Genomic DNA, 11,789 nt, shown 5'->3' on the forward strand with positions numbered 1-11,789 from the left:
AGTCACACAAGTAGTAGTTACAGAATCACTCTGGAGACATAATAGTTAAATTTAACCTTCCCCTTGAAGCATTTCATTTTAAAAACATTTTGGAGCACTGCAGGTAAAACATGACTTACAAACTACTTTGTTATAAAATGATAGGCAACATACGGTTTTTATATATGTTTATATATATTATGTATGTTTTTTCTTTGGGGAAGCAGATGGAACAGACACTAGACAGATTACAAATATAACCTGCTAATGTAGGTTGTTTGAAACGTATTTTGAAAATGATATAGTGAGGCTTTTTTGACGTTTCAAGTTCTGAATTTGAGCTTTGGCTTGTTCAGTATCATCAGGGGACTTGTTTGGAGTTCCACACCACTAGGATCTGTATTAACATCATCTTACTCAAACTAAGCAGGTAGATTTTCTGAGGAGATAAAGAGTAGAACCTAATCTGAATGCCTGTTACGAACAGAACCGTATCTAATTTAACACACATCAGTCAGTCATTTGGGTGGATRGATGATGGGATGAGTGGACTGAAGGATAAAAGGAGCTATAAAATGCATTCTAGCACAAATTAGAGAGACAGCAGGAAGTTAGCATTCATATCAAGGAACTAGATCTTCAGAAATTTCTTTAATAAGCACAGGAAAATTTCCTGATGSACAAGGGTGATTTTCTTTCTTAAGGTGCTGTTTAATCTAGGTTAATGTATTACATGTTCCTTTCACAAAATTGGTATTTGTCTTACAGATATTTTTTCAAAAGGTATTTCAGTAACTAAAATATATTTGTTACCTCTCCCAATAAAAGGTAATATAAGCTTCTCATGCTTAACTAACAAAATGGAGGATGAGAAAGCAAGGTCTAAAGCAATCAAACTGTACCTAGATTCACAAAATCTGGTAAGTTCTTAGTTATGGGTTTGCATGTATTAGTTGCAATTTCTTCACTTCATGTAGACAGAAACACATACTGTGGTTTATTACCTGTATCTGTATTGAGAAGATTTTTCTAGAGATGGAATAATGGATTAACCTAGCGTGTAAGTGATAATATTTTGGATTTCCTTTATATACTCATTCTTTATTGAGGTAATATTATAAATTAAGATTCATTCAGTCTGTCGAGAGCAGTTATCTAAAAAACAGTTTGTGTTCTATAAAACACACAGTGTTTGAGCAGAGAGATGCAATTCATTGAATTGAACAGAATCACTGAGTTAAATGTTAACATTGTTAACAAGTGACCTTAAAATTTGCATTCAGTAATCCATTTCATAAATGGTATTTCTTTGAAAAATGTATCTGTGAACCTGTGGAAATGTGTGCTAGGTGTTGATAGTCAAAAGTCTTTGGGCACATTTTAAACATACTCTCAGCTTGTCACTCAAAAGACTGCATTCCAGTTTCTTTTCTGTACCGGGAGCAAGTTCAGAAGCTATCGTAGTCTTGCAGCCAGATTTTGATTCTGAAACTTACACCTTCACTTTGTAAATGCATATTGGGGACCTTCAGTTAATTACAACCTATCACTTCAAATTTGATTGTTTTCTGACACAACTGGATGATCCTAAATATTCTCCACACGTAAGTTTCTCTTCATGCATAAAATACATTGCTTTGAGTCTAACATTAATATATGCAAGATATGCTGCATGCAAAGTTCTTTTCATTAAAATAAAAAAGGCCATAATTTTGCACAAAAGTCGAGGTTTGAATTAATTAGTTGTAGATATCTCTATCAACTGACCTCATTGGGCTGTTAGTATTTGCAAGCAGTGCAAGTGTCAAGAGCAGTATTTATTAAACCAGATGCTCTCACTTTCCAAAGTTGGCAGGGATGCAATTTACGTTATAATAATAACTCAGAACTCTCTATGATCCTGAACCTACTGCAAGATACCTGCTTTCAAGGACAAATAGTGTGGGCAAGCCAATTCAATGAATTTTTTGTCTATAGTAGTCTGTTAAGTGTTTGACTAGTTTAGTAATTACAGAAGGGATAGCAGATTTCTTAAGTTAAAACATGTGTTTTTCCTTCCATTTCAAAGAAAATCAGCTGTTACTTATATAATGTAGAGGAGAAGAGTAGTTTGGAAACAAGAAAGAAGTTTCTACTGATGTATAACTCAGCAGGACTTGCTCCGATCATTGAGATCTTCAATAGCACCTATTCTCAGATCTTCTACTTCAAAATGAAAATGGTAACATTTTATTTTTCCCCRTGTATGTTTGATTAGCATGAACTATAAAGTAGTGTCAATGACAGTGCTAACGCAATTGTTACGTTAATTCTCTGTGTTGTCGCAGAACCTGTGAGACCAACAATCATGATTAGGAATGGGTAGATACCCTACCTGTTCTTTATGCTTTTTCCTGCATAGCTGCTAGGCAGCTGGGTTAGCTTTGCAATTCTTCAGAATTAGAGACTAATATAAGAGAAACATGTTCAAATAAAGTGAAATCCACTTTGATTCATCCATTCCTGACACAGTATTATGAAGTTCAGGGCTCGATGCTGAATGAAAGGTAGGGTAAGTAGTGCTGGGTGGTGGCTGTTAAAAGAGAGATATCTGTTAAAATTGCAGAATTTGAAAAATTAGGGAGTGGCAAGCTGGAAGCTAGTACTTCCAGGTGGAAGTACTGAATCTCCTTTGCCTGGAAAAAGAGGAATGGTATAAGCACTGGAGACTTCATGATCTTCTGCATGTATCATTTTAACTGAATGGAGGAGTTAAACACAGAACAAATATGGGATTTCAGTTTGTGTTGTTCAAGTAGCTCTCCAGACTTTCTTTAAGCTTCAAGCAGATCTCAAAGCAGTCATCAGTTGAGAGTAAGATACCTGAGTTTCAAGAAACTTCTTCCATGTTGTCACAAATTTGCATGAGAATCTGAAATTTAGTCTTATCTCTGATATATCTTCAAGAGACATCTGGTGCTATAATTGAGGCCTGTCTACACCTGGATGCTTTGCTGCTTTATTGACACTGGTATGACTGCAGTAGTACAAACACCCTCAGATAATGAAGTTTATTCTTTGAAGGTGCATTGTACTGCTATAGCTATTCTCATACAGAGAGAAATTATTCTGACATGGGTCACCTTTTGGGTAGCACAATTGTATCCACATATGTGTTGAACTGGTCTAATTGTTTTTCCAACTGATATATTAGCTAAACCTACAAGTTAGGCCAAAATTTCTGTGTATGTTCAAGGGCTGGTGAATGTAGCGTAATGTCAGATCTATCAGGACAAGCTGTTTAAAAAAGAGAGAAGAAAAAAGAAAAAAATTTATCCAAGTACTCAAGAGAATATATCCAAAGGAAGGTATTTCTCTAGTCAACCAAACAAAGGCTTGATATGCAGTCAGGATTTAATGGAACAGAAACAAAAGCATAAAGGATTCCAAGAATGCTGTGAATCAGCTGAGTCTTGGCATATCCTTATTGGCTTCAGCCAGAGGTAATTTGCTCTAAGGATTTTTTTCATCTAGCAGCTCTTACCCTCAGGTTTGTATCCTGTGATGGTGCAGTGTGTCATGGACAATTAGGCACGTAATCTTTGAAAGGGGGTGTTTTTAAATATGGTCTTTGCAAGAAAGTTTTTATAATCTCTTTTAAATACTGGTTTTCATTTCTAAAGCAAACTGAAGATAATGCAAGTACTTGGAACATTGATATCCCCAGAGCAAACATTACATATAGTACTGGTAAGAATTTTAAAATCATACTTCATATCAGTACAGTTTTCTTTCAATTCAGTTGAGCTTTTTCTGAATCTTTAATGTTGTCCTRTAACTATTTAACTTTCCTGTGTGTTCTGCTGTGTTAAATACTGTTTCATTTTTGCTGCTACTCAAATATTTCAGATTTTTATCCCCTTAGAGTGATATCATATCCATTCTACAGATGGTTGGTTTTGCTGAACTTCCTTAAAATATAGTATTATCACTGTATTTCCTTTGATTTTTTTTTTCATTATTTTTCCAAGACTTTACTGGTAGAAATGCAGTTATTTATTGATGGATGAAGGCATTTGTTGTTTACTGTAGCAGAAGTGACTGGAATTCAATCTTAAAGTTTTTTTCTTAATAACAGCTATCTGTCTGAGAGTTCATATCCATAGTCATAGCAGCATATTTTGTTTCAAACTCCTGGGCTTTGTTCAATAAGACCCTATTTCTTTCAGCATCGTTGCTGTTCATGTTTGCCCCTTACAATATATCTAGTTTTCATGTTATTTTTTGTGCACGTTGGCTTTAACTTTCCTAGATTCAACCCTTGTTAAAGAAGACCTTTAGGTGATTTCTCAGTGTTCCTCTCTGCCTACGATCTCTCCTAACTTAGTGTCTGGTCACTTTAACAATTTGCTGAGTCCTGCTTCCCTACTATTATTGCAGATGTTAAAGAAACCTGCGTGGCACTGATCACTGATACTGCATCCTCATGATCTAAGCAGTTGTCGGCACACTCCAGCGAACTGGTTTTCTGTGTTTCTATTGCTGTGCTAATGGTAGTACACTGCCACTTGGGTTAGGAGGAGTGGGACTACAGATGCGGGCAAGTTTCTAAAAAAATCTTTGTCACTATGCAGTTGTGAAAATGTGCAGTTTATCTGGAGATTCAATACTAGTCTGCTGCCTGGAATAATTCTCAATAGTGTGACAGGAGTCATTTTGGATAAAACTGGGCATTTGTATCTCAAGAACACTGGTGTCTGTCACATTCCTTACTTGGTGCTCTTCTGTCTAACTCTCACTTGATGTGGCCAAGACATTTCCAGTGAATGTGGAGAGTAAGGGAACACTACCTTCGCGTGTAAGATATTAAAGTATATGCCTTCTCATATTTGTCATATTCAGCTAAGTTGTTATATGAAATGTTTAGCTATGCATTTTTTTTAGCCAGGTGCTGGTGTACTTGCTCAGTAATCAGAGGTTACTTAAAAAAAAAGATTCAGTGAAGAAAGTCCTTTCTGTGAGTATCACTCTTCTGTAGTATTTTATAAAACCAAAAGATTTCATTAATGTTCATTTTATGTTCAAGCAGACATTGCTCCAATAGAGGAATGGTTTGTAAAATTCAGAATGCATCATGGATTAAATATGTTTACCACTGAAGGAACGTTACTGGATATTCTCAGAGGTGAGAATAAGAGAAGCTCCATTTATGCCGTATGTTGAAACAGAGACTGAATTCAGAATACTATCTAAAACATCCTTTCCTTTGAAACCTAGTCCCAGCCACAGGAGACCTGAAGTTGGTTTTCAGATCCTGCAGCTCTTAAGCTTAATTCTGCAGTCTTGAGAGTGTTCTTTTTAATACAATTATGTTCTTTTTAATGCAGGGTGTTCTTTTTAATACAATTATGTAAAACATAATTTAATAAATAAATCAATAAAAACTCTCTCAAATTTTACACGGATGATTTTTTCACAGTATATATACTAAATACTTTAGCACAAATGTTTAATAGGTCTTAATTCTTCATGTTAAAATCATGGTCTTATTTTTCAATGGTATTTTCTTTCTTAATATGTGTCTGTTCATGAATGTATTCTTCCTTTTGTACTAGAGGTAAAGCTATCTAATCAATTCATTTTCTTACATGTTTACTATATTTAACCTCCTTTCTATTATATTTATTGTCTTAGTCCCCAAATCTGTAATGCCTGAAGACCATTTCATATGCATACAGTTTATTTATGCTTTATCTGTGTTAAGCAGCTAGACTTTTCTCTTCCACAGAACCAATTCTTCAATGGGAACTTGGTGAAAAAATATCCCCTGAACATCTTGATGCTGTGATACCTCACGTAATAAATATCAGATTGGCAGTTTCTCCTTGTGCTAATGATGTGGCAGTTATTGCTCTCATCTGTAATGCTACAGCTCAAGGTAGGTATAGATCTCTGGGCATTCATAAATGCACAGTGACTTTAACAGCTGAAAAGCAGTGAACGTGTGAAAGAACCTATTTTCTGAATTAGTTATAATTTCTCAAATTACCTTCTGCGGTCAGCTGTATTCTTCTTCTAAAATGAATTTAGCCAATGAAACAGTCTGGTATAATGCTTTAAATAAAATTCAGGCACAGCTAGAAATTAAATAGAAGTATATTCTCTCTATTTTTATATATTTTATTGATATATTCTCACCCTGCCCATTGCATTTTATTCATTTTTTTWAAAAAAAGGCAGAGCATAAAGAAAAAAATATCTAAAAAAGTTAGATGAAATGATCTGTACCAGGAAGGGATGTTTAGAAATCTAGAATGTTTAATTTAGAAATAAAGGAGAAAATTTGGATATTTCTGTAAAACAACAAAATTGCACAGGAATGCCTTTTGAACATATGCTTCCAGAATGAGGGCTCTCAGTGAAGAGCTTTTTCTTTTGTTTTAAGGCAGGTTATAAATATTTAGACATCAGTATCTCATTGTGTGTTGGGACAAAGTGTGATCTGGTTTTCAAAAGGCCTATCTTGCTTTTTATGCAGACAACAGACCTGATCTCTGTTGTTGTTCTTATATCCTCAGGTGGGATTCATCTCTCTGGATTTGGTTATGTACAATATGGGCATTTTTTCTGGCTTTGTCTAAACTTCTTTTATAGTCAAGAGAGAGAAATAAGCATCACTATCATGCAAAGTTCATCTCAGCTAACTGTAGATGGATGGCAGATAATTCGCATGCTGACATTGCTCCTCTCATAAAGTAAAATCTAGATAATTTTTTCAGGTGAAAATACTTACATGGTAGGTATTTAGGGTCAGATGAGATAAATTCCACCCCATTGCACATCCAGATGAAATATGGATGTGTCTCCTACATTCCTGCAAAGCCTGAAATGATTTTAAAAAAATTCTCCTAACCTACTCACATACTTCTCCTTAGATCTTCTTGCAGCTTCCCTTCTCATTTAGACAACACCTGTCCTGCAGGTGTCCTTCCACTGTCCTGTACATGATATTTTACTTCATGTCCTGCAGGCAATGTCTAAATCCTGCATTTTTTTTTCTGCTACTATCACAAGGTTCGGCTTTTCCTACCCTGTTACAGCATCRGAAGTCTCATCACTTGCCCTCTCTTGGTTTTTAAATCTTCTGTATTAAGCAAGACTAGAGGAATCTTACATTTTTCACGTGCATTCAGGGTGCTGCTGCAAAGGTCTCTCTCTCTCTCTGTTTCTGTCTGTGTCTCATTTATTTGCATCTCTCTGTTAACTTGTATACTGTTATTCCAAACATAAGCAGTTTTTCTTTAGTATAAAAGCTCTCACAATAGCTTCTCCTTACTCATTAAGTGCTTATGATATACCTATGATGCCCGTGTTTCCTATAGGGTTGTTGAATTTTCTGCTGTACACTTTTTTTATTACTCCAATGCTACTGCTCACTCTTGGAAGAATTTGCAGACACTTTCAGAGCTGTCTTATTATTGTTCTTCAAATTTGTCCTCAAAGCAGTCTGCTGCACCAAGAGCGCTAAAATTCAGAGTGTATTTAGACTGCTACTATGAGAAACCGTTGCCTCTCATGCTGAATAATATTTCATTGTTTCCTATCTGCAGGTGTTCATTGTGTCTTTTGCTTAGATTGTAAAACAGGGGCCACTTTACATTTTGTCGTGTGTTTGTACAGCACAAATCAAAAGGGGACACCTCAGTCCTTTATTAGAATCCTATATACTGTGGTAGTACAAATAATCTATTACACCAATACTGAAATTTTGAGAGTTACTAATAATACTTAGCATATTTCGTAGCACTTTACAAAAGTGCCTAAGTGCTATTTTCCTCATTTTCCAGATAGGCAGCTGAGACACTGAGTAATGGTATACCTGGCTCTGGTTAGTCAGTGTGTTGATGGATTTTATTCCAGTATCTAACAAGTTGTCCCTGCCTCAGACTTTGTGTTTATCATTATCCAGGTCCAAGAAAAGGTCACGCTGTAATACACAAGTATTGTACAATTGACTGTATTATAAAGGCTTTAAAATGTCCTGTGAAAGTAGATGCGATGAGCTATTACTGGAGATAGTTTATGCTAGATAGTCAGTTGACAAGTAGAATGCTTGAATGAACCACAAGTCAAAATGTCATAAGGGTGATCTCTTAATCATACCTGTACTGTAACGCAGGCTATGGAGTTTTCCAGCATTACTTCTAGAGAAAAGTAATAGTCACAGAATAGTCTGTGTCTCTCCATACTAGCTTTTCCAGGCATTGGTGAGTTCAGCCATGCCATGCAGACCAGTGGTGCCTAGAAGACATTATGTTTGTATGAGTTTTAGAGAATAAATGACTGGGTAAATAAAGAGAGCCTATTCACGTGCCAGTGAGGGAAAAGTAGCAACCTGTGCTCATCCTTTGATAGACGCCACACAGGAGACCCACAACATAAGTTTTTCATCTCATAGAACTACTTGTTTGCTGTAAYGTGGTGTATTCTTTAGATGCAAATCTTTTACATGTCTTGTTAAAATGAACAATTTCAATATTTAGCAAACTAGTCTTACATACCCTTCTATGTTCTGCTGAAACAGACTTTACAATGATACACAGGCTCTAGGGTCTGCAGGGTCAACAAAAGTGACTACTCCCATCTAATGGCAAATGAAAGAACAGCACGAAAATAAAAGTAAATGTAATGTCTGCTTTTTTACAGCAAGAACTGTAGACATGTAGGAAGGTATGTTCCCAGATCCAGAGAGTTCAAAATAAGACCAAAATAGGCCAACAAAGGGAAAAGTAACATGAAAATAAAACCTCTAAATCATTAAAAAAAAAATGCTATCTGACATTGCAACAATACAATTTTAAATAAGTATTGACCAAATTTTTCATCTAGTTTTTTTTCAAGCTGCCTTTGAGCAGAGCTTTGACCACACAGCAGTTTTAGGATTTGTCTGGTTCTGTTCAAATGGTAGTAAGTGCTTATGTGAAAAGCTTAGTAGGAACTAGAGCTGATGGAACAGATCTCAGCCTGAACAAAATGTGCTCAGAAGAGAGTACATATACCTATATGGCACAGTATAATCAGATATGGAAACTATTCAGTCTTCACAGTGATAGGAAATGAGAGGCTCCGTGAGATGACAAAATCAAATGTTCTTCCAAATTTACCTTTTAAYCTTCCTTTTAGTAGTTTCTGTGTTACCTTTTGGCTACAAAAAGTAGAAATCACATGACAGATATCATTTAATATTACTAAACCAGACCCAGATGTTTATCAGAACAGTCATATGTTCTGTTAAAATTTACACTACATTTTTCAGAATTATTTTACAATTTTGTATAAACTAACTGCAACGAGACATTGTTTTATAAAACATCAGGGTAGAAACCCACGCAAAAGCAGCTGACAGGAATTCTCGTTGAAAATTCCTTGAGAATTTTTTGACTTTTCATTACAAAACCTGACACATTCCCATGGAAAAATAACCTCTCATAGATATGAAAGGCAAAACTGGCTTATGAGGGACCGACATTTGATCATTAAACTCAAGAAACCTAGAGACAACTAAAAGTGTGTCTCTACTTACACCTTCAACCTTGATTTTTTATATATATATATCTATATATCTATATCTATATATCTATATATATATATATAAAAAATATATCAATATCTATCTATGGCTATCTCCTTCGCTTGTCCCTCCATCTTCTGTTTCTGTGCTGATATTATTTATAACTTATTTGCTTTAAAGTTCCATTTCCAATCTTTCTGAAAAATTATGTGTTGAATAAATCTCTTTGAAACAAGCCCCAAGAGCAAGATATTCACAGGTCTTTAAACTGAGTATTGCTCAGGATGTTGCTGTGAGTTGTGAGTGAGAACCATCTTTGCTTTTCTTTTTTTTTTGGTACAGTTTTGTGCAATACAGTAAGCATGGACAGTTTGCAGTTGATAATAATCAGAAGTTCATAAAGTAAGCATGGACAGTTTGCAGTTGATAATAATCAGAAGTTCATAAAGAAGAAGGATAGGAGGAACTTTCTCAGTGAAATTCCTTAAGAAGGACTCAGGCTTTAGACCAGTTGTTATTCCAGTTGCAAAATTATTCTGGAGCCTACTGATAGCTTTGTGTCAGAATGATTGATGTTGATATATTTAGGTAACAAAAATCAACCTGCAAATTTGTTTGTAGATGTTAAATAAAATATGACAACAGCTAAGACACAGGAGTTTAAAATGAGCTTCATTTTTATTCCAGTTGTCCCAACCGGCTTTTGTTTGGATCTCAAATAGGCAGCAATTCTGTGAAAGAAGTAATAGAATTTCCAGACCTCACTTCTTATTTATTTTTTTGATGTTAATAGTATTTTTACCTGAATAGAGAATGCGCTCTCTCTTTTGTGCCAAAAAATATATTTCCTAGACAAATCTAACATTCAAGGACAGATTTTTAAATAAATCTCCCATTCATTTCTATGTAAATATTGATTTTTTTTTTTTTTTCCACTTTTCAGATGTGTATGTAGGTGTTACCGACTCTGGATTTGCATATGACAAAACAAAGTGGTTCAATATGACGAACAGCCTGTGTCCCGAACAGGAGGATGGTAAATTTGGCTTCTCAATTGTTTAGTGATGCAAATCACATACAGAGAAAGATAACATTTATTATAATAACTTACAGTATTGGGACAGTATATATATATATATATATATATATATATATGTGTGTGTGTGTGTGATATAATTATGTATACTTATAATATTGTATATTATTATATAATCCTATTATAAATATATTATACAATATTATATATAATATGTGTGTGTATGTATGAATGTATTTTGGAGTACATAGACCTTCTCAATATGAAACAAAAGTAGCAGATTTGAGCCAAGTATAATCTTAGAACACTTGTTCATGCTCAATTTTGTTTAATAATTATGAGAATTCCAAAAAAAAAGGTAGTTTGTGCCTGTGAAAACAACAGGTCAGCAAAAGTGAGCTATGAGGAAAACTGTTATGCATTATCAAAACAATAGCCATAATTTGCAATGTCAAGTAGAGTTAGGAATATTAGCTCCCAGATATTTCTTCTAAATGTACTTAGTCATGATTCTCAAAGGAGACATACAGAAGATCAGTTGAATAGTTGTGTTCTTATTATCTGTCTTAGTTTATGTAGTCAGTAGAGGTTGTTTGGTTTCATCCACATTATTTGCATGATAGCATCTGGATCACTGCATGAAGAATATTGTATTCTATATAGATACCAGAATTTGATGATTCAGCTGATGATTCTGATGATTCATTTGTAGTTGTACAGAAATTTTACGTATGTTGCTCAATGTAGTCTTGTTTTTAGGGGAAGAGTGTCAATCTGAAAAAAGTTTGCTTCTGAAGTTGAGGCTTGGATGTTGTTTAAAGACTACGTGGATGTAAAGACTGTGTGGAAGGGGATTCTTTGACATAGGCTAGGGGGAGCAGTTTAGTCTGGATGCTTAAAAACTGTAGTAAGCTCCATTTTAGAAATGGATCTTACCATGTGTCAAGCAGCAGCAGTTCTTACAGGGCAGTTGGCCACAAGGACAGTATGGTTCTAAATCTGCCTAGCTGACCCCATGTAGGTGTCCCTGCATGCCAGACAGCATATTGTGTGCAAATATTGTGCAGTTTTGAATGTGGGTTACTCTGCAGGTTGGCTGTCTGCTTGAACGTTGCCTTTGGTTTGGAGGGGAACACCTGGGAGGTTGTGTGAATACTCTGGGATAGACTTTAGCGATGTCAAATTATACATGAATGGAGCAAAGCAACATTTTTTCACAATGTT

General features: G+C 35.0%; 1 protein-coding gene across 1 annotated transcript in view; it reads left to right on the forward strand.

The window, feature by feature from the left end:
- Positions 1–839: 839 nt before the first annotated feature.
- Positions 840–11,789, forward strand: part of CATSPERB (catsper channel auxiliary subunit beta) — a 43,939-nt gene continuing 32,989 nt past the window's right edge. Inside the window, exons 1-6 of the mRNA XM_085317637.1 lie at positions 840–899; positions 2,048–2,200; positions 3,642–3,708; positions 5,048–5,143; positions 5,747–5,896; positions 10,473–10,565. Coding sequence (XP_085173763.1) covers positions 840–899; positions 2,048–2,200; positions 3,642–3,708; positions 5,048–5,143; positions 5,747–5,896; positions 10,473–10,565 — 619 coding nt within the window. The remainder of the gene's footprint in view (positions 900–2,047; positions 2,201–3,641; positions 3,709–5,047; positions 5,144–5,746; positions 5,897–10,472; positions 10,566–11,789) is intronic.

The sequence above is a fragment of the Rhea americana genome, unplaced genomic scaffold (assembly GCF_003343005.1).
Source record: "Rhea americana isolate MKP2758 unplaced genomic scaffold, rheAme1 scaffold_5, whole genome shotgun sequence".
Lineage (NCBI taxonomy): Eukaryota > Metazoa > Chordata > Aves > Rheiformes > Rheidae > Rhea > Rhea americana.